The 24,683-nt window shown below is 43.5% G+C and overlaps 1 protein-coding gene across 1 annotated transcript; it reads left to right on the forward strand.

The window, feature by feature from the left end:
• The first annotated feature begins 1,707 nt into the window (after positions 1–1,707).
• On the forward strand, positions 1,708–22,515 carry LOC136573432 (vomeronasal type-2 receptor 26-like). The gene is made up of 3 exons (XM_066574723.1): positions 1,708–2,664; positions 4,068–4,164; positions 21,611–22,515. The coding sequence occupies exons 1-3, from the start codon at positions 1,708–1,710 to the stop codon at positions 22,513–22,515; spliced, it is 1,959 nt and encodes a 652-aa protein (XP_066430820.1).
• Positions 22,516–24,683: the final 2,168 nt, after the last annotated feature.

Raw genomic sequence — 24,683 nt, forward strand, 5'->3', positions numbered from 1 at the left:
TCAGTATACGCTTAGAACCCTCCTACCTCCCGACCTCTCCCTCTCATGGTCTTATTTTACTGTGATGCAGATATTTGTTAAAGAATTCTTTATGACTGTCTATATCCTACCTGTTAATGAATAGCAAAAATGTCAATAAAACTTGATTTTCAAAAAAAAAAGACTTCTTACATTCATTGCCATACAATTTATATGGTTGTTGTTATTCTTTAAATTCATTGTGCTACTAATGGTACCATTGGCTCTTCTGTCAGTTCTAACTGTTCCAACCCCACCCCCTGCTCGACCCCCATTCCCATTACTTGGTTGCAGGTCATTATCTACACTGTCTGCCCTCCTGTTTCTTTTATTGCCCCCCCCAGTCCCTAGTGGCAGCGTAATCACATGATCATGTACCTGACCCGGCATCATGACCACGTGACTGCTGCCGCACCACATCAAAAGTGCCCGCGGTCGGTGATGTTTAATCTGGAGTATGCGACTTGTACTTCGAGTGAGGACCATCTTGTGGGCAACAACATTATTGCATCATATAACTCAAGTCACGTGATGTCTCCTGGATGAGTAATACTTCTGTTCCTGGCTACCGGGACACTCAAAGAAGAGAATGGGAGGCGGCCATCACAATATTTAAAGCATTTGTAATAATACAATAATATTGAATTTGTATTGTACTATGCTTGATGCATGTATGGAAGGTTGTAGATAGTTAGGAATAAGACATGTTAGGAAGTTTGTTGATTTGAGTAGATTTGAATAGATAATGTTAATGCTGGACTGCTGTGTTCTTCATACCTGGATGTGTTCTTGGAGCGGGATACCAGCTGAAACAATAGTATCAGCTGCATCCTGCTGTGAACTCCTGATAAGGCTGATCCTTCTCTTTCAGCATACTGAAAGAGAACTATCAGCAACTCGTAAACGAAAACTGCACGATGTCAGTGTAGTTAGAACCAATGATTCTCACTCAAAAGATGTCCTTGAGTGATTTTTAAACGAGAATCATTTTGTCTAATCCAGCCTTAAAAAACCTGCACATTTGCCCACCCCACAGGCTCTTATGGGGACCTTTAAGATGCACATGCACACCAAAATAGAGCATGTCATGGTTATTTGTGTACACAAAATGTATTTGCAAAAAAGTACTATGAGAATGAGTCCATTGATATCTATGTGTTCTTTTTGCTGTGTATTGCTCGCACAAAAATTCCCTACACAAATACGCTCATGTGAGGCTGCCCTAAGGCCATATTCCCATGTCCGATATTCCACCACAAATTCTTCCCATGTCCCATATGGACAGATCTTACAAGGAAAATGAACCCAATCCTCTGACTAAACTCATTCAATTTTTTTCTGCTCAGATCAAGAGTCTCAGTTGCAAAGTCGCTGCATGTCCTATTTTCATGTGAATCTCGCTAGACAATGGGACATGTAATATGTGGCACACACGGGGTGCCCATGTGCTGCATAATGCAATTTATGTCCGAGACTCTCAGGCACAACTTTCTGTAGCACATCTAAATACAGCCTAACAGAATGGGTTTTGTATGTGGAGTTTTGGATCACCGGGGACGTCCTACTAACTAACTGACTGAGAACAGTCTGTACAAAATGATCTTAGTTTTGTTCTGTGATTTGCAGATCAGCTATGGAGCCTCCGACCCCTCATTATCTGATAGGCTCCTCTATCCTAATGTTTTCCGAATGGTTCAAAATTACCACATCCACAATATGGTGATCACCGAACTGCTGGAGCACTTTGGCTGGACCTGGGTTGGGATTATAGTATCGGAGGATGAAGCTGGAGAGAATGAGCTTCTTATACTAACAAAGTACATGAGAGAGCGCGGGATCTGTGCCGCCTTCACCATAACACTTAATAATAAAAATTTTAATACGATTTTACAAGCTCTAAACAATCCACAAGTCTCCATCATTATAATGTGCGGGACCCTCTCTCTTTCTATGCTTCCTTTATTAGAAGAATATGAATTCATACTTTTAGACAACACATTTATCCTTTCACCATCCTGGATCACTACTACTGGCAAACCGTTAAATGAAATGTATTCGCTATATACAGGAAATCTAGCAGTGAAGTTTTCATTACCTTTTCCAGATCTGGAGGATTTTATAAAAATATACAGGAAACATGATGATCTGGACCAAAAACATTCTTACTGGAGATTGTTATGTGATATGTACACGCATGATGATATAGATTCCTTCATATTAGACTATGACATCAATAAAGGGCACAACTACACTCGTGACAATGCTGCAGATAATCTGAGGGACGTTCTCTCATCGGGGGTCGCCTCAAGTTTGTATTCTGCAGTAGAAGTTCTGGCAAAAGCTCTACATGAAATGTTCTTATTTATAAAAGACAAATATGGAGAAAACTCAGTAACTGGATTTTTACACTACAGACGGAAGTTACAGCGCTACATACAAATGATGGAGTCCTCACCGGATCCAATGAGACCTTCATATTACTTTAATGAACAGGGGGAAGCCAAACATCCGTATACGATCATAAACTGGTTACATACAAAAGACGCCATACATGAGGTTGTAGTAGGGAATTTTACTCCGTGGGCCATCAGTGGGGAAAAGCTTCACATAAATCGGCAGTCTATAACATGGAAACACACAAAGGAGGTGAGAAGAGTTATATTATGTAGGTGATTATGTAAATCCTGTCCGCTCTATAACATCATTATATAGTTTACATCCTCTTATCATACATGTGTGATTTATCTATGTAGTAAAGGTTCTTGTCTTTTCCTACAGATCCCAGTATCCCGCTGCTCTGACCAATGTTCACCTGGAAGCAGAAAAAAGACAGGACGAACAATCCATGCCTGCTGCTATGACTGCGTCCCGTGTGCAGAAGGGGAGATATCCAATACAAGCGGTATATGGTAGTATGAGCAGTAGGTGATGATGACAGTGATGTACCAAAAGATGTAAATATGAAAGAAAAGTGAACCCTTGGGAATTACCGTTATTTCAGCAATCATCACCAATAAAATGTGTCAGCTCCATCACAATTATAGACAAATAGCCAACATGGTCAAACTAAACTAAGAACAAAGAATTTATGCTATTCATATATTTTATTGAATTACATAATTTGAGAACCTGCAAATTTAAAGCAAGCCTGTCACCTCCCTACAACACCATAAAGTAAGTCCTGCTCCTGTTAGGGAGGTGACAGGGAGCTGGGTGATATATTTTTATACTCACCTGCTCCCGAGTTCCTGCGTTGCTCGCCACTGAAATCACACAGTGAACTGAAATCTCTTTTCAGACTGCCGTGTGCACGCTCTCCTAGAGACGTCTATGGGGTATCACACGGACAGTAATCTGAAAAGAGTCTGATTTGTGCGGCGCATAGACATCAGTGGCAGGAACCAGGGAGCGGGTGTGTATAAAAATACTTCACCCGGCTCCCTGTCACATCTCCTAACAGCAGCATAACTTAGTACATGGTGTTGTAGGGAGGTGGCAGGTTTCCTTTAATAACATATAGATCCTCCTACAGCAGCAATCACCGCTAAACATGTCCTGGAGCCACTAATACGATTTGCCCATCACTGAGCTGGAACTTTGGATCATTCCATCCTGTAAATGGATTTAGGTTCATTACTATGCCTGAGATGTCCGGCATGCACAACTCTCTCCAGGTGATGCCACATTATCTACAAGGGGTTAAAATCATGATTTTGATTTGGCAATTCCCGATCATAAATGGTATTATTTAGCATTCTTTAGATGTTTTACTTGTGTGCTTTATTTCATTGTCTTGGTACATCACCCAGCATCTCTTCAGCTGGAGGTCATGGACGGCAACCCTTATATTCTCCTGTAAGATGTTCTGATCTACTGTAGAAATCATTGTTCCCTTAATGATTACAAGGTGCCCATTCCCTGAGGAGCAGAGCAGCCACAAACCATGATGCTGCCTCCACCAGTCTTTGGATGAGGCTTTGGTGTTGGTTTTCCCCAAACAGTGTTGTGCATTTTTGCTCAAAAGTTTCACTTTTATCTCTTGTGCAAAGCACATTTTCCCAGAAGCATTGTGGAGCATCCAGGTGGTCTTGGGCAAACTGGAGATGGACTGCAATGTTCTTTTGGACAGCAGTGGCTTCCTTCATGGTATCCTTCCATGAACACCATTGTTCCTCAGTGTGCCTCTAACACATGACACATAAACAGAGGTTACTGAACCTTGCAGATCTTCCTGTAGGTATTTATAATCTTTGCCTGATGTGCTCGAAGAGTGATATAACAGCAATTTGGACTTTTTTTTCTTTTCAAATATTTTTTATTAGCATTTTTTGTAATTACGTACATTGTACAGTCTACATATAGAGTTTTGAGAAACATACACAAAGAATGATCTTGTTATTTTGGCAATTGTTTCGCTGTTGAGTGCATATACAAGAAATAGTTGTTGCATTTTCTATGCATAGTCCAACAAAACAGGTTGTTGCGGCACTTCCACAATAGGAGAAAAATTATACTCACTAGAGCTACTAACCGGGCGTTAGATGCAGAGCTGAGTTCAGATGTGGACCCAACATCCAATACAATTTCTTCAGATAAATAGTAAACCAGCAGCATCAGGGGTGTCAGTTAGATAAGTAGATAGTCTTCGCAGGTATTAGAACTCCATCTTTAATTCATCTTGCATAGTACAAAACAACGTTTCGACTGGTGGAAAGCCAGTCTTTATCAAGCCAATGTATGAGATACCATCTAACAGTGCAGCCCTTAAATAATACAACACAAACCCATCACACCAATCAATAGTGACTTTAAAAACCTAACAGCCTACAGTTGTGATACCTGTTGACCCATTGGTCAAACACCGATCAGTGCAGCTGGATCCAATAACCCATAGGGAGGAATGTTGCAGTGTATACCGGCCCCCGATGTTACCACGTCATCCATATGCGTCCTGTTATTATCGGCACCTGCTTCGTATGTTTAGAGACGCCAGCTCACATGGACGCTAGTCGCGTCATCCGCCGGCGGCGTCATGACATCAGACGCCGCCATAGGCGTGGTCTCCTCCTCCGTCAGGCTGTCATGTGACGGGCATCACTCCCGTACTTCCCTGCATTTACTGATGTACATTGTGCCTCCGTGGAAAGTCCAAGATGTGTCCCGGTCTCCATAGCAACAACCAGCCCGCAACAACAGGCAGTTAATTCTGCACACAAAGCTTCCAAACCTCTTGTATATATTAAAGACCACATCTATATCTGCTATTACTATGTACTCTCCTCCTTTAATAGCCCATGGAATGAATACGTATCCTCTACATTATTTGCTATGCATAAACTGTTGAGCCATCCATTTGTGTATCACATTTTTTGGAACAAATAGTAATAGAAATAGAAAACTAATAAAACATTACTTTAACAAAAAGCGCAGCCAGGGACACTGCATAACTCTACATTTCTTTTGCTTTGCATTGGCGTTAGCAATGATTTTTTCATAGGTGTAATGATCTGCAATTATATCAAGTACTAGCTTACCCGTCGCGCGTTGCTGCGAAGACAGACATACATACATACATTCGTTTTTATATATATATAGATAACAACCAACGACAGCGCAGCTTTCATGTTACCTCAGTGGTATAATAAATAACAACCAATCGCAGCGCAGCTTTCATGTTACCTCAGCAGGAAGAGAAATAACAACCAATCACAGCCCAACTTTTATTCTGCCACAGCAATATAAAAAATAGCAACCAATCACAGCACAGCTTTCATGTAACCTCAGTAGTATAAGAAGTAGCAACCAATCACAGCACAGCTTTCATGTTGCCTCAGCAGTATAATATATAGCAACCAATCACAGCACAGCTTTCATGTTACGTCAGCAGTATAAGAAATAGCAACCAATCACAGCACAGCTTTCATTTTACCTCAGCATTCTCAATATCCAGCAATTGTCTTGTGAAACGTTCGGCGGATGCATCATTTTGTAGTTGAAGGCGCATCCCGTTGTTCGTAATCCCTTTTGCTTTCATGCTTGTAATGGAAATCAAATGATCTTTGTCGACGATGCTCGCACGCGCGCCACCTATCGTAGGATAGATGTACTATGCCAGTAATCTTCCCAGGAGTGTACTCAACAACTTCCCAAAGTTTCATGATGATTGGATGAATGGTATAGTAATGCATAAAGGACAAACAGAAAGACATAAATTCATTTTTATATATATAGATAACATCAGGAAGTAAGAGAATTAAATTCCGTACGTAAAATTTGGACGCTAATTCTTTTGCGCTTAGAATTGAAAAATGGAGTTGGGACCCATTAACTTTTCCTATTTATGACATAATCAATGCTTGTGCCAAATTTCAAGTTTTAATGACATTGGGAAGTGAGAGAATTAGATTCCGTACGTAAAATTTGGACGCTAATTCTTTGGTGCTTAGAATTGAATAATCGAGTTGGGACCCATTATCTTTTCCTATTTATAGCATAATCAATGCTCGTGCCAAATTTCAAGTTTCTATGACATTGGGAAGTGAGAAAATTAAATTCTGTACGTAAAATTTGGACGCTAATTCTTTTGCGCTTAGAATTGAAAAATGGAGTTGGGACCCATTAACTTTTCCTATTTATGACATAATCAATGCTCATGCTAAATTTCAAGTTTCTAAGACATTGGGAAGTGGGAGAATTAGATTCTGTACGTAAAAATTTGGACGCTAATTCTTTGGCGGTAAGAATTGAATAATCGAGTTGGGACCCATTAACTTTATCTATTTATGACATAATCAATGCTCATGACAAATCTCAAGTTTCTATAACATTGGGAAGTGAGAAAATTAGATTCCGTACGTAAAATTTGGACGCTAATTCTTTTGCGCTTAGAATTGAAAAATGGAGTTGTGACCCATTAACTTTTTCTATTTATGACATAATCAATGCTCGTGCCAAATTTCAAGTTTCTATGACATTCGGAAGTGAGAGAATTAGATTCCGTACGTAAAATTTAGACGCTAATTTTTTGCGCTTAGAATTGAATAATCGAGTTTGGGACCCATTAACTTTTCCTATTTATGACACAATCAATGCTCGTGCTAAATTACAAGTTTCTATGACATTGGGAAGTGAGAGAATTAGATTCCGTACGTAAAAAATTTGAACGCTAATTTTTTTGCGCTTAGAATTGAAAAATCGAGTTGGGACCCATTAACTTTTTCTATTTATGACATAATCAATGCTCGTGCAAAATTTCAAGTTTCTATGACACCGGAAAGTGAGAGAATTAGATTCCGTACGTAAAATTTGGATGCTAGTTCTTTTGCGCATAGAATTGAATAATCGAGTTGGGACCCATTAGCTTTTCCTATTTATGACATAATCAATGCTCGTGCCAAATTTCACGTTTCTATGACACTGGAAAGTGAGAAAAATACATTCTGTACGTAAAATTTGGACACTAATTCTTTTGCGCATAGAATTGAATAATCGAGTTGGGACCCATTAGCTTTTCCTATTTATGACATAATCAATGCTCCTGCCAAATTTCGAGTTTCTATGACACCGGGAAGTGAGAGAATTAGATTCAGTACATAAAATTTGGACGCTAATTTTTTTGCGCATAGAATTGAATGATCAAGTTGGGACCTATTAACTTTTCCTATTTATGACATAATCAATGCCCGTGCCAAATTTTAAGTTTCTATGACATTGGGAAGTGAGAGATTTAGATTATGTACGTTAAATTTCGACGCTTATTCTTCTGCGCTAGAATTGAATAATCGAGTTATGACTCAATTACTTTTCCTATTTAGGAGATTATAATCTATGCTTGTGCCAAAATTCATGTTTCTACGACATTGGGAAGTTGGAGAACTTTTGGCGAGTCAGTCAGTCAGTGAGTCAGTCAGTGAGTCAGTCAGTGAGTCAGTCAGTAAGTCAGTCAGTGAGGGCTTTCGTCTTTATATTTATAGATGTCTTTGATGCTGGGAGGGTGCTTTGATTTCCATTTTCTGGTGATAGATAATTTAGCCACCAATAGGCAGTGACATGTCCATATTCTATATCTTAGAGGAATTAGATTGCATTCTAGTAGTAAAAGAGCTGTTTTAGGTTCTTTGGGTATTCTGAGACTTGCTACCTCGTATATAATTTGAAAGACCTCTTCCTAGCTAATTTGAATGGGGTGTAGTACCATCTTGTTAGAACTTTATAGTGAGTCTGCAAAAGATTTGCACTCAAGGTAGATTTATTTGCCCACTCAAAGAAGGTTAACCATTGTGCTATTGGCATACTTTCTCTCAGGTCTTTTTCCCAGTTGAGCAGGTGGACCTACTTTATTTCCCCCATTTTCCTTGAGAAGGCATTATAGCTAGAGATGAGCAAGCACCAAAATGCTCGAGTCGAACTTTTCGCGATGCTCGAGAGCTCGTTTCGAGTAACGAACCCCATTGAAGTCAATGGGAGACTTGAGCATTTTTGTATATGACTGATGCTCCGCAAAGGTCTTCACTGGTGAAACTCTGGAAAACATCCGAAAGTCATGGAAACACCACAGAAACAGATAGGGAAGGGCAGGGCAGCATGCAGGGCTGCATCTCAGGCTCCCAGGTCCCACTATTAAGCCACAATAGGGGCAAGAGTCTTCCTCCCTAACAATTTTTACTTTGGACAAACCCTCAATAGCAAGGCACACCCTAGCTAAGCACAACACTACCTGCAATCAAGCACAATCACTGCCTGAGGGTCACACCGCTGCCTCTTCTCCTGGGTTACATGCTGCCCAACCCCCCGCATGACCCTGTGTCCACAGCGCATACAAAAGTTTCCCTGCGCAGCCTTCAGCTGCCCTCATGCCACACGCTCACTTCATAGCCACACCACCCTCATGTCTATTTCTAAGTGCATCTGCGAGGAGGGGGAACCGGAGGTACTCACTGCAGAGGGTTGGCAGCGCCAGGCAGCGACCCTCTTTTGAATGGGGGGGGGGGGGGGGGCAATAGCCCACAATGCTGTTGAGAATCGATGATAAATTGACGTACGATCATCATTCCAATCCTGTGCCACCTCCGTCGCAAAATTGTCAGGAGCTCCAAATGTGGGCATAAAGGGAACTTAGGTGCAAGCACTTGTACACATCTCCACAATGCAGCAATACTCTGTGTGGGAAGCACGTGAGCTGGCCCAGGGTCATGCTCGGTCCAAGCCTCCACCTTGTGTGACCCAAGGTGCCGCGAGTTGCATAGCAATGGGAAATCCATGTGTCCCCACACAATTCGTTCTGTGTAGGTGTTAGCTCAACACTGCAATGGAAAGTCTTTGAGTTCCTTGGGCTTGCCTATGCTGTTGCACAAAGATGGTATTACACAAAAGAGATAAGAGTGCCCAAACATGGCAGAGTTTCACCCCGCCAAGGACCTCAGCCCACAATTCTACCCTAGTCAGTCAGTGTATTTGTGCCAGACAGGTAAAGCAATGTAATGGGAACTCATTGTGCACTCACAGCATAGGCTAGCCAAGAAACTCAAGCATGGTATTACACATGAGGAAATCAGAGTGCCCAAACATGGCAGAGTTTCACCCTGCGAAGGGCCTCGGCCTACATTTCTGCCCTAGTCAGTCAGTGGGTTTGTGTCAGACAGGTAAAACACAGCAATGGTAAGTCTATGTGCACCCACATGCATAGGTGAGCACCAGGAACTTAAAGATGGTATTATGCATAAAGAAATCACAGCGCCCGAACATGGCAAAGTTTCAAGGACCTCGGCCCACACCCTCAGCAATCGATGCTAGTACAGCTGTGAACGTCTCATTAAATTATTTGCGGTTGCTTTTATAGCTCCAAAGACTGGATTAAACAGGAACAAGTTCCACAGGCCCAAACTGGCGCAGTTGCATTTCCCCCAGGACATAGGCCTCTGCCCACACCCTCAGCAATTACGGGCATAAAGGAGACTCCAATGCTAGTACAGCAGTGAACTTCTCATTAATGCAGTAACGCTCGTCTTCTTAGAGCCAAACCAGTGTCTCAGATAACTGTGGTAGCACAAGAGAAAATACATGATGCCCAGTACTGATCCCCTGACCCCAAGCAGGAGGAGGAGGTGGCATTACAAGGCCAAGAAAACATGACCAGGACCCGCTGTAGCCTGTGTGGGAAGTATGTGAGTGGGTCCTTGGCCAGGCTCGGTCCCACAAACACCTTGTGGGATCCAAGGTGCCACGAGTTACATAGCACTGGGAAAATCTATGTGCCCACACACTATTCATTCTGTGTAGGTGTCAGATAGCTCAATCGACACCGCAAGGGGAAAGCCATCTGCACTCTGCACCCTACCCAAGTCAGTCAGTGTCTTTGTGCCAGACAGCTAAACACCTCTATGGGAAGTCTTTGTGCACCCACAGCATAGGCGAGCCGAAGGAACCAAAAGAAAGTAATAAACATGATGAAATTACAGTGTCCAAACATGGCAGACTTTCACTCCGCCGAGGAAATAGGCAGCTGTACACACCCTCAGCAAACACAGGCATGAAGCGGACTCCGATGCTGTTACAGCTGTGAAGGTCTCATTAAATCAGTTACGTTTGCTTTCACCGCTCCAAAGACTGGATTAACCTGGAACAATTCCACAGGCTTAACATGGCGCAGTTGCAGCTCCCCCAGGACATAGGCCTAAGCCCACACCCTCAGCAAACACGGGCATGGAGCGGACTCTGATGCCAGTACAGCTGTGAAGGTCTCATTAAATCAGTTATGTTTGCTTTCACCGCTCCAAAGACTGGATTAACCTGGAACAAGTTCCACAGGCCCAACCTGGTGCAGTTGCAGTTCCCCCAGGACCTAGGCCTCAGCCCACACCCTCAGCAAATGCGGGCATGAAGCGGACTCCGATGCTAGTACAGCAGTGAACGTCTCATTTAATGCAGTAGCGCTCGTCTTCTTTGGCCCAAACCAGTGTCTCAGATAACTGTGGTAACACGAGAGAAAATACATGATGCTCAGTGCTGATCCCCTGACCCCAAGCAGGAGGAGGAGGTGGCCTTACAAGGATAAGAAACCATGACCAGGACCCGCTGTAGTTTGTGTGGGAAGTATGTGAGCGGGTCCTTGGCCAGGCTCGGTCCCACAAACACCTTGTGGGATCCAAGGTGCCACGAGTTACATAGCACTGGGAAAATCTATGTGCCCACACACTATTCATTCTGTGTAGGTGTCGGATAGCTCAATCGACACTGCAAGGGGAAAGCCATCTGCACTCTGCACCCTACCCAAGTCAGTCAGTGTCTTAGTGCCAGACAGGTAAACACTGCTATGGGAAGTCTTTGTGCACCCACAGCATAGGCGAGCCGAAGAAACCCAAAGACAGTAATAAACATGAAGAAATTACAGTCCCCAAACATGGCAGACTTTCACTCCGCCGAGGACATAGGCCTCTGCCCACACCTGCAGCAATCGTGGGCATGAAGCGGACTCCGATGCTAGAACAGCTGTGAACGTCTCATAAATGCAGTAACGCTCGTCTTCTTTGGCCCAAACCAGTGTCTCAGATAACTGTGGTAACACGGGAGAAAATACATGATGCCCAGTGCTGATCCCATGACCCTAAGCAGGAGGAGGAGGTGGCATTGCAAGGCCATAAACCATCACCAGGACCCGCTGTAGCTTGTGTGGAAAGTATGTGAGCGGGCCCTTGGTCAGGCTCGGTCCCAGCAAACACCTTGTGTGACCCAAGGTGCCCTGAGTTACATAGCAATGGGAAATCCATGTGTCGCTCAACACTGCAAGGGGAAGTCTTTGAGTTCCTTGGGCTCGCTTATGTTGTCAGTGCGCAAAGATGGTATTACACAAGAAGAAATCAGAGTGCCCAATCATGGGAGATTTTCACGCCACCAAGGACCTTGGCCTTGGCCCACATTTCTGCCCTAGTCAGTCACTGTATTATTTGTGCCAGATAGGTAAAACACCACGGCGGGGAAGACTTAGTGCACCCATAGTATAAACAGACCCCTGTAACATTCCTGTAGCAAAGGTATAAAAAGACCCCAGTAACATTTCTGTAGCACATGTATAGGCAGACCCCAGTAACATTTCTGTAGTAAAAGTATAGGCGGACCCCAGTAACATTTCAGTAGCAAACGTATAGGCGGACCCCAGTAACATTTCTGTAGTAGAAGTATAGGCAGACCCCAGTAACATTTCCATAGCATAAGTATAGGCAGACCCCAGTAACATTTCTGTAGCAGAAGTATAGGCAGACCCCTGTAACATTTCTGTAGCAGAAGTATAGGCAGACCCCTGTAACATTTCTGTAGCAAGAGTATAGGCGAACCCCTGAAACATTAATGTACCATGAGTGTAAGCGAAGGGCAGAAAAATTAGTAAGATAACAGTATAGACGAGGGCCAGAAAAATTGGTGTACCAAGAGTTCAGGTGTGCCCCTGAAAAATTGCTCAACCGTGAGGGCAGGTAAAACCCAGAAACATTTTTTAAAGATACAGCTCGCTGTTGCCTAATTTGGAACAGAGCCTGGAGGCAGCCCTGTGAAAAAAATTGGTTTCTGGTAAAGTATCAATACTTTTGAAACTTTGAAAAATTGTAAAAAAAATTGTAAGCAGAGCCTTTTGGGGCGCAGAAAAATTGGCAGTTCAGCGTGATGACATGATGTTTCAGGAGGAGGAGTAGGAGGACTAATATCCGAGAGTGATTGACAACGCTAATTCCCCCTTTTTTTGCAGTGATAGAGAATGCTTATTTCTCCGGTTGCAGCAAAAATAATCTTTAGGTACCGCTGCTTTCCACCGGTGGAGAAGAGAAGTCTGAGGAAATCTAGCCTTTGTTAATCTTTATGAGTGTAAGCATGTCGGCACTGACAGTTGACAGGTGGGTACGCTTATCCGTGATGATTCCCCCAGCTGCACTAAACACCCTCTCTGACAAGACGTTAGTGGCAGGGCAAGCCAGCACCTCCAGGGCGTACAGCGCAAGTTTGTGCCATGTGTCCAGCGTTGACACCCAATAGTTGTATGGAGCAGAGGCATCACGGAGGATGGTGGTACGATCGGCTACGTACTCCCTCACCATCTTTTTACAGTGCTCCCTCCAACTCAGCCTTGACTGGGGAGTGGTGAAACACAGTCTTGCTGTGGAGCCATGAAGCTGTCAAAGGCCTTGGAGAGTGTTCCCCTGCCTGCGCTGAACATGCTGCCTGATCTCCACGCCTCCCCTGCTACTTGGCCCTCGGAACTGCGCCTTCTGCCACTAGCGCTGTCAGATGGGAAGTGTAGCATCACTTTTTCCACCAGGGTCCTGTGGTATTGCGTCACTCTCGTACCCCTTTCCTCTTCAGGAATGAGAGTGGAAAGGTTCTCCTTATACCATGGTTCGAGCAGGGTGTATACCCAGTAATCCGTGTTGACCAGAATGCGTCTAACGCGAGGGTCACGAAAAAAGGCAGCCTAACATGAAGTCAGCCATGTGTACCAGGGTACCAGTGCGCAAGACATGGCTGTCCTCACTAGGAAGATGACTTTCAGGATCCTCCTCCTCCACAGCCCACACGCTGAACAGATGAGAGACAAGCAGCATTGGTTCCCTCTGCAGTGTGCCCAGCTGTCTCTTCCCCCTCCTCCTCCTCCAAAGCGCGCTGAGATATAGACATGAGGGTGGTATGGCTATCAAGCAACATACTCTCATCCCCTGTCTCCTGTTCCAACCGCAAAGTGTCGGCCTTTATGCATTGCAGCGAACTTCTTAGCAGGCATAGCAGTGGGATGGTAACGCTAATGATTGCAGGATCGCCGCTCACCATCTGGGTAGACTCCTCAAAGTTTCCGAGGACCTGGCAGATATCTGCCATCCAGGCCCACTCCTCGGGAAAGAATTGGGGAGGCTGACTACCACCACGCCGCCCATGTTGGAGTTGGTATTCCACTATTGCTCTACGCTGCTCATACAGCCTGGCCAACATGTGCAGCGTAGAATTCCACCGCGTGGGCACGTGGCACAGCAGTCGGTGCTCTGGCAGATTAAACCAATGTTGCAGGTTCCTCAGGGTGGCAGCGTGCGTGGTGGACTTGCGGAAATGTGTGCAGACGCGGCACACCTTGCCGAGCAGATCAGACACGTGAGAGTAGTTTTTCAGAAACCGCTGAACCACCAGATTGAACACGTGGGCCAGGCATGGCACGTGTGTGAGGCTGCCGAGCTGCAGAGCCACCACCAGGTTACGGCCGTTGTCCCACATGACCATGCCCGGTTGGAGGCTCAGAGGTCGGTCTGCTCTGTCAACCCCTGCAACAGTTCGTGGGCCGTGTGCCTCTTGTCACCTAAGCTGAGTAGTTTCAGCACGGCCTGTTGACGCTTGCCCACCTTTGTGCTGCCGCGCCGCGCCATACCGACTGCTGGTGACGTGCTGCTCACACTTCTTCATTGAGAGGTAGAGGTTGCCTAGGAGGAGGAGGGTTTAGAGGAGGTGGCATAGACCGCCGCAGATACCAGTACTGAGGTAGGACCCGCTATTCTGGATCTGGGTAAGACGTGAGCAGTCCCAGGCTCTGACTCGGTCCCAGCCTCCACCAAATTCACCCAATGTGCCGTCAGGGAGATATAGTGGCCCTGCCCGCCAGTACTTGTCCATGTGTCCGTGGTTAAGTGGACCTTCCCAGTAACCGCGTTGGTGAGGGCATGATTTATGTTGCAAGAGACGTGCTGGTGTAGGACTGGAACGGCACACCAGGAAAAATAGTAGCGACTGGGGACAGACTGTGTTAGCGACAGCTGAATGCTGCGCTGAGAGACATTGCTGGAAGGAGTGGAGGGCCGTGGAGGTGAGGGTGCAGGTGCAGGCCGGGAGGCGCTCGTGCCCTTGTCCTGGGAGGGGATTGGATCTGTGTGACAGGCTGGGGCACAGGGGAAGAGGCAGTGGTGTAACCCGAAGGCAGTGAATGTGCTTCGTCCCACCTTGTGGGGTGCTTTAATATCTACCTTCTGTTGTGTGAATGTGTTTGTGTTGTTAAATGTTGTAGAATGTGTATTCTTATGTGTATTGCCTTGTCTGGGTCAATGTAAGTTTATTTGTCTGGTATTTGCTTATCCTAATCCAGAATGACTGTGCAGAACTCACCCTAACCTTGTGTCTTGTCAGTCATTTTAGGCAGCCCTGGGATTGGCTGAGTAAATCACCCAATAGTTGTTGGGTGATGTTTTTAGGGAAGGAGTTAGAGAGTAGGAGAGTTGGTGGTGAGTGAGTGAAGAGGTTGAAGATAGAATGGAAAAAAGTAAGAAGTCAGGAAGTGGAGCTTAACCTAGTCAAGCTTAAACCAGAAGAAGTCAGGCCTAATGGATTGGTCAAGCTCAGTACAGGAGGCCAGAGTGGAAGGAGTTTCTTTTATCCCTGCTAGAGGGAGGAATTCTAGACGCAGCAGACCCTTCGGAACCAAGAAGAGAGAGACAATTAACAAGCGTGAGTTTAATTAATCTAAAGCAGCCAGCCAGATTCCCTTCATTCCTCCACAAATACCTGTCTGGAAGCAACCCCAGATAACTTAGACTGGTGACCCATCTTCCTGTACAGAAGAGAAGTTCAGATATAAGTGTATTTTCTGCTCAAGTGGAACTGTTGAATTGCAATGCTAACTAAGAATTCTGCAGTGGTGTTAACCTTACATGCGTGGAGTAAACTTTGTTCATTTGGTTTACTTTTTTTAGTCTGGTTTGGACTTTTCATTTCATCATTACCAGAACATTTAATTAAAGAAGTACTAATAATGTATAATGATAATCTTTATTTGTATAGCCCCTACTTATTCTGCAGCGCTTAAGTACTTGCATCACGAGAACATTTAAACTACACCATTCTATTGCTACTGTTATTGTTATGCCACTGTGCATAGCTGGGCTAGGCCACAATTGAAATTTTTCAGGGGGAGACAGTAGAGCCACCATTAATAACCATCGTGTTCCCCACTGTCTGTCCGTTAAGGTCTGCACTCGGCTGCCACAGATACAGTGGCCGGAAATTTGTGGTCAAGGGTCAGGTAACATTTATATGTAGCTGTACAATTTTACTAGGCACCCCAGTCCGACACTGAAATAGGCATAATTTAGAATCAGGAATGAGCAATAGTCAATAGCAAGGGATGCTGTGCACCTAGTAGGAGGAAGAGGAGATACTCAGGCACAGTGTGGGTCTGGCTGGGTTTAAAAAGCAGACCTTATCAACCAATCAAGGCTGAGATGGGCATAGATGTACCAATGTTGGGGTCCCTAATGATTATGGGAATAGCTACAGTGATCTGTTTATGTGACATCCAATAATGTCTATGAGAGATGCAAAAATAGTGTAAAACATACTGTTTGATTGTTTCTATAGTCCTGGACACTAGCAGTCATGCAAGTGAGCCAGGATTTGGTTAGGGAACCCCCATTATTGTGATATATTGGGTCCAGAAAGGCTTCAAACCCTCTCACTTTTTTACATTTTGTCATGTTGTGGCCTTGTGCAAATTTTAAAAAAATCAAGTTTTCCCCATCATTCTGCACTCAGTAACCAATAATGACTAAGTGAAAACAGAATGTTGCAAATCTTTTTTTTTATTTTTATGAAAAACTAATATTTTGCATTGACATACATATTCACAGCCCGTACTTAGTGCTTAGTTGAAGCACTTTTGGTAGCGATTGCAGCCTCCAGTTTTCTTTGGTATGATGCCACACGGTTTTCAAACCTGGATTTGGGGACTTTCTGCCATTCTTTTTTGCAGATCCTCTTAAGCGTTGTCAGGGTGGATGGGGGCAGTCCGCAGACAGCCATTTCAGATCTCTCCAGAGATGTTTGATTGGGTTCAAGTCAAGACCCTGGTTAAGTCACCGAAGGACATTTACAAAGTTGTTCCTAAACCCCTCCTGTGTTGTATTGACTGCATGCTTATGGCCATTGCCTTGTTGGAAGGTGAACCTTCTGCCCAAATAAACTTATTCTCCTGGCAGCAGGGCAGTGGAAGTTCCATAATTTTGGTATCAAACAGTGAATTTGTACCTTTTTTATTTCTACCACCTATACCTGATCTCACGAGTCTATCCCTTAAATTGCTGTCTTTCTATAGGACATAGTGAGTAAAATCCCAAATTCACATAATTTAGGCAGTACTCTTTTCCAAATGTGGCAATTATCTACTATAATTACTGAAAATGAGTTGTGAATCCACCTAGCAGTTCCCTTGTTGATTATATATTAGGGCATTCTTTCAATGAAAATGGTATGAGATATTTTGTCAAATGCTTTACTAAAGTCAGGATATACTATATCTATCACATTTACCTGATTAACCCAGTCAGTAATTCTGCCATAGAAGGAAATTAGATTAATCTGGCATAATTTGTTTGCTATAAACCCATGCTAGACCACAAAATTAATTTTAACCCAAGACCAAATCCTAAACTTATTTAGACTAGAATGCTAAATATATTTGGTGCAGACCAGAACCCTGAAATTAATCTGTCATCAGAAGCCCTAAATTAAACATCACACTCTAGATGAGTCCCTTTAAATAATTACACTCCAGATCAGTTGCCTACATCAATCAGATCCCAGGCCTCTTAATTTTTCATACCCGAGAGAAGAGTCCTGTAATTGTTAAGAGCTCAGATAAGACCCCCTACATTTCTCAGACCTCAGACTAGACCCCGGCATACATTTACCCTCCTGGCTCCTCTTTGGCTCTGCGCTCTGCTGTACTAAGCTCTGATTTCATCCAGTACATGTAAGGCTTCTTTCACACAAGCGCATATCAGCCGTCCGTATTCACGCCGGACGATATGCGCTGTGTTCTGATGCATTGGCTTCCAATGCATCAGATCACATGGGCATATTTGCGAGAAGTAAAAACGCCCGGCCAGACCAATATAGTGCTCTGCGTTTTTACATCGGACCCAAAACATAGTCCTGGAGCTATGTTTTGGGCCGGAATATGTCAGCCATTGCCTGAGCTCCTAAGGGTGGGAGGGAATATGTCAGCCATTGCATGAGCTCCGTAGCATGGCTGCTAAACTCCCTCCCTCTGTTCTCCTCCCCCACATGCACGCTTACCTCTGTTCCTCCCTGCTTGTTCTGTGCAATTGGAACAAGGGGTGGGACGTGGGTGGAGCTAAGCACCCGCCCTCTCCCCGCCCCTTCTCAATAGCTATCAATAGGAGGAGAGGGGTGGACTGGTGCTTAGCTTCACCCATGTCCCACCCCCTCCCACTGCACAGAACGAGCGGGGAAGAACAGAGGTGAGCCTCCAATGGGGAGGGAGGGGAAATGGGCAATGGTCTGGTGAGCTTGGCGCATTTGCACCGGCCTCACCAAGCCATATGAACGGGCACACAAACGTTTGATTTGTGTGCCCATTTACAAAATGTTACACTCCCAACATAGCGTATATCCTCAGGCTGTTTAGTACGAATATAATAAAGTATGCAGAACTAAAAGTGCATAACATATGTAGTAAATACATGTTACACACATAATTGCTGTGTACTACGTATCATCTTAACTGCAAAGGCTTCCTCAGGCACCACACGTGGCTCAGCTACACTTGTCTGCTCCAGATGCATTGCACTTCTCACCACGCTCATGCCTTACATTAATCTTTGCCTCCTTCCTCTGCTTTACAAATCTCTCCCCCCCAAGGAACCAGTTTACTTCATACAGTGCCCTCTAGCACAGACAATATATTATGTTGTGATGTTGGACATTATCAGGACCCAACCTGGTGGAGCCGAAAGCTCTAGAATGCCAGAAGGGTTAGTGCTTGTTCACATCAGTGTTAAGGGTTTCAGTTTTTTTGCTCAGTTTGGGAAGGAGAACAATGTCAACACTTTGCTGAAGAGAACCGTCAAATGACAGAACAGAGCAGTACCAAACGGACTCCATTGACTACAATGAGGTTCATTCAATTTCCATTTGTCTGGCATTTTGCAGGATACAATAAGATGAAATTACACTATTATTTCATGTTTTGCAGCAGAAATCAGCAACATAGGAACCAAATGAAACCTCCAATATTGATGTGATAATACCACTGGCGTATTGCTAGGGGTCTCAGGGGTCATAGTTGGCACTTCATACCTTAGCGAGTGGGGGTCCAAGGGTCATCACCATACACTGCATCAGCACCATGGGCTGGCTCTGAGAGACACTCTGGGAGAGGAGGGCTATAACCTGGGGCAGTCTGCAGCAAATTGTGCTCTGTAGGATATGTGGCTGGTCCAGCTGGCTAAGGCTGATGGTGTAGGAGGGAAGCGGACTCTGGGGTGTAACCAGGTATATATTGTACTTTCTTATACATATATAGCTGTATGAGTTATGCTGTATAAATAATACCAGCTGTGCATATTTAATTCTAGGCTGGAGATATACAGGTTACACCAGAATTGTAAATATCATTGTATACCGGGAGATGTATATACATCAATATATATCATGTTTCCCCAAAAATAATACCTGCCCAAAAATAAGCCCTACCCTGAATTTCGGGGCTTGAAATATAAGCCCTAGCTACACTTCATAAAAAAGCAATGTATTACCTAACAGGCTCGGTTCGGGTCCATCCTGCTGGTCTCTGGAGTTCCGGCATGTTTGCTTGCAGCCCTCAGCCACCAACAGAATATTGCTTCATAAACCTCACCTCCAGGAAATGATGGCTCTATTTGGTTCTCAAACACAGTGGCTCAGCCAATCAATGCAGCGATGAAAAAAACAATCAGAGCCACCCCTTTCTTGAGGCGAGGTTTATGAACCCTGTTACAAGGAAGCGATATTCTGTCAGCAACTAAGGACTGCAAGCAAATACTCCGGAGACCAGCGGGAGTATGCGGACCATGCCTGCTAGGTAAGTAGCGCAGAGATGTTTTTATACTACGATTACCGTGGCATTTTGAATGCTGCGGTAACCACGGTATAATGCTTAAATTGATTTTTATGGGAGCCTTAAAGACATGTGCTTGAACGCAGCACATTCCAGTGCCACGATCTTTTGAGTGCTGTCTGCTCTATTTTTTGCATTTAGGGCACCTCATCAATGATGGGGTTTTCTAAAGCCGTTGTCTGAGGTAGGAACATTGCCTCAAAAAGTAAAAGTAAAATCACGGCAGAGTGCCACGATTGAGATATAAGACATCCTTTCAAAATAAAACCAAGTGCCTCTTTTGGGGAAGAAAATAATATAAGACAGGGTCTTATTTTCAGGGAAACACGGTACAGAGAGGTACACAGGGATAGATATATATATATCCTCTGTGCATATATACAGTAGATATATTATCTATCTAATCTATCATGCTGGTATTGTGGTGGGATTTCAATACACCAAGGCAGTTTTTTCAAGGAATATAGCTTCTTTATTTGTATCAATACGAATCCAGAAGAGTAATCCCCTATGCTGAAGCCCGTACATGGGGGGAATGTACCTTTTATACAATTAACTTAATAGAAAACTCTTTCTTATATATGTCTGTGTATATATATATATATATATATATATATATATATATATATATATATATATATATATATATATATATATATATATATATATACTGATTTATCACATTTTACCGCATTGCTACGCAGGCGTAGTAAACTTTTCTTCTTACAAACTGCTGTCTCATTTGCTTGCCCTTATGTAGACAAACTTCCACAATTCAATTTATGGCAATCACCATTTTACTTGTATTAACTCTTTCTTATCCAGATCCTAGATACTGTAGTAAAAACTAGGTATATCCTGTATACAGTATTATAGACCATGCTGATATAACTTAGATATCCCTTATATTTAATATGTACAGCTGGTGAAAGGTTTATATCTCCCTGTATATAGTGATATGGAGCATGCTTGTATAACCTGGGTATCTCCTGTATTAAATGATATATGCAGAACTGGTATAAGTTATAAATCTCCCTGTGTAGATTGATATGGACTATGCTGGTATAACCTGGGTTTCTCCTGTATATTATTTCACACTTTATATACAATTAAACAATGCATCAAAAACCTGCAGGCGGTATTATTTGAACCCACATGAGGTTTTCATAGTGTATTTAGTTACTTTAAAAAAAATTAGTTTTTGAATACTGCATGTAATTTTTTTGCTGCGTTTTTAATTGTTGTTCAAAAATGCAAGTAAAACCATTAAAACGGCCTAAAGGGCTACAAATAACTTGTTGGGAGAGCTTATGCCAAAAGATTAGATCATGTATTTAAATTTGTTGTGCAGCTGTGTGCAGCATGATTGCAGTAGGTATGGGTACTGGAGTATAGGGGGCCCGAGCTGAACTTTCACACCTGGGTTCCTGAGCCTTTAGCTACGCCCCTGGTATGTATCATGAATATTTCGGTGCCCCTTGTCACTGCTGATAAGCTGCCTGCTTCCACTCAAGGACAGGCAGCTAACAGCAGAAACAAGTTCTGATAGTGTAATGGGGTCCACACCCTTACCAAAGGAGTCAGCACCCCAAAGAAGTTGTACTCTTACTCAGTGGTATTTTCAGCACTGTTAGATGGATATGATATATGTAACATTTAATATGTTATAAAATATTCCTACAGATGCTGAGAACTGTATTAAATGCCAAAGTGATGAATGGCCAAATGAGAATAGAGACCGATGCCTGCCCAAAGTCCTGGAGTTCATCTCTTACCAGTATGATACAATGGCTTCTGTATTTTCCAGTATCTCTGTCTTCGGATGTCTTGTGACTGGCTTCATATTTGGAATATTTATCTTCTACCAGGACACTCCTATTGTTAAAGCTAATAACCGGAACCTGAGTTATCTCCTCCTCGTCTCCATCATACTCAGCTTCCTCTCCGTCTTTTTGTTTCTTGGTCGTCCCAGTGACATAACTTGTAGATTACGGGAGACCAGTTTTGGTATTTTTTTCTCAGCAGCCGTCTCTTCACTTCTCGCCAAGACTATTATGGTTTGTGTTGCTTTTAAGTCCACCAAGCCTGGAAGCCTCTGGAGAAAATGGGTGAATGTGAAGCTGCCCTATACCATAGTGCTGTTGTGTTCATCTATACAAGTTGTCATCTGTATTAGCTGGTTATCTATTTCTCCCCCATTCCAGGACTTTGACACTCAGTCTTATCCTAGGAAGATCATCATTCAGTGTAATGGAGGATCAGCTATCTGGTTCTACTCCATGTTGGGATATATGGGGCTCCTGGCAGGGGTTAGCTTTGTTCTGGCTTTCATGGTGAAGACATTACCGGACAGTTTTAATGAGGCCAAGTACATCACCTTCAGCATGCTGCTGTTCTGCAGTGTCTGGATCTCCATGATCCCAGCTTATCTGAGCACCAGAGGGAAATCCATGGTGGCAGTGGAGATATTTGCAGTAATGGCGTCCAATGCTGGACTTTTAGGTTGTGTGTTTTTCCCAAAATGTTTTATCATTTTGTTCAAATCTGAAATGAATAGAAAAACTGATCTGCTTAGTAAATGGAAGTAATGTTAGCAAAATTTTACTCCCTGATAATAGAGAGTAGTACAGCGTGTACATGTCTTGTCAAACCGACCACTTCTGGGAGAGTGTCATGTGCCCAGCCACTTGTCATATATCAGCAACCTTCCCCTCCCTGTAGTAGTGGAGGTGGCCCCACCTTTAAGTACAGCTCATCAACCCACCCGCATTTCTGGAGTAGTGATGGCCCCATTAATGACTTATCAAGATTCTCCTGACACATAATTTATTAATTTCCCACACTGGAGTCTTCCCTATTCTCTCCACCACCCTCAATTGTTAATATAATAGCTGCAGTATGACGATTCCCACATCACACTATTAAAAAGTTTAAAGTTTTCATTGAACAATCACAAGTATACAACAGGCATATAAAGGCGCATGAAACTGTGCATAATAAGACATGTTATCTTTTGAGCAATACAGTGGCTGGAATGTATAGGCAAACATCCTATAATATTCATATATAATTTTTTCCCGACTGTGGCTTTGAGTTGTATTATGTACCAAGTCCAGCATGTTAGATCTGGGAACAATAGCACCCTTGTAAATAAATCTGCTTTAATCATTCCACGTTGTAATATTTCTGCTCTGCAGCAATTGTGCTTTTTTGGAACAGTGTGGTAAGTTGATATACAGTAATACAACACTGATTTCATCCCCATAACATGTTATCCATATCCTTCGATGCTCTCATCCCTTTGCACGCTTTCTGGCTTAATGCTGGTTAAGCCTGATATTTCATAGAGGATTTTGTATGATGCCGTCCGGCATAAAAATGTGGATGTGTAACGCCCAAAAGTGGAAAAAGAGGTCCAACACACAAATACCTCTGAGAGCTCTTTTATAGGCCAAGGGTATAACTTTTAGGGCCTCACTTGGCATGGCTGTTTATGTAATAGTGCCATAACTCTAATCATTTGCATATCTGCCTGAGATGTCACTACATGATGAGCTTTGCAGCAAAACAACAACTCCTCACACTTTTAGTTGCTTGATTTTTCTTTGGCAAAGAGTGTATATATGCAGTAAAGTACGGGGAAAAGCTGTTCAAGTTAAATAGACAAGTCAGTGCCCCCCCCCCCCCCCCCCCCCGGCTGCAAACAAAAATGTCAGTCTGAAGAGATGAGCAGGCTTCTTTTCTGTAAGAGTTGTGAATCAGTGGAGCGGTCACCTCAGTTGCTGCTTTACTTGGTAACAATGAATAGAAAAAAACACATTTTGTACATAGCTCAAAGAGACATTTTGCTTTTGGCTTGTCAGAAGGGTTATTGGATATTAAGCTGATCAATCTGTGGGGAAACTTTGTGGTAAGGCTAATTCCACAAGGGGGTTCGCTACTTTGCCGGAAGAAAATTGCAGCCATATCACATCTGTGCTATGTGAGATATCACTGCATTTTCTCATAGTCATCACAATTTTGTGTCGCACGTGGTGCAACAAAGACGCGCGACTTTGTAGCACAATGTGCAAGGATTTTCGGGGGAAGAAGTGTGGTGGCTTGAAATATAGGCCTTACCCTGAAAATAAGCCCTATCTGAATAAAAAAGAATACATCCCCTCTCTGGCGCTGTCCTCTCCGGCGCATCTCTCCTGAGGCTCTCCAGCAGGCTTGCTTGAAGTCCTCTGCCAGCGAAGTGATTGGTTCTTGAGCACATAGCTTAGACAATCAGAGGGATTACTAATGTTGTTTATCTTGATTGGTGAAACAATTGTTCCAATTTTTACAAAATTAAATCAGTTTGGTCTGTACCAATTTGGGCTGAGAATCATAGGAAAATTTAATTTTCCGCAGTGCCTGCTGTAGAGGTTAGCATTCAGCCAATCATCAGCCAAACCACCTTTCTGATGTAACCAAATGTGTCCCTCACCTTGCATATGAGCAACAGTTTCATTGGATGCATGCATCACATGACCTAGATATATACGAGGAAACATCACAGAAATAGATAGGGAACAGCAGGGGCAGCGTGCATGGGTGCATCTGAGGCTCCCAGGTCGCACTATTAAGCCAAATTATGGGCAAAAGCTTGGTGGTCACCTCCCTAACAATTTAGTTGGGCCATACCATGATCAGCAAGGCACACGGACTGGCACTTAGCTAAGCACCACACTAGGTGTAACAAAGGCCAATCACCGCTTGCGGGTGACACCAC

This window comes from Eleutherodactylus coqui, chromosome 7, assembly GCF_035609145.1.
Source record: "Eleutherodactylus coqui strain aEleCoq1 chromosome 7, aEleCoq1.hap1, whole genome shotgun sequence".
Classification (NCBI taxonomy): Eukaryota; Metazoa; Chordata; class Amphibia; order Anura; family Eleutherodactylidae; genus Eleutherodactylus; species Eleutherodactylus coqui.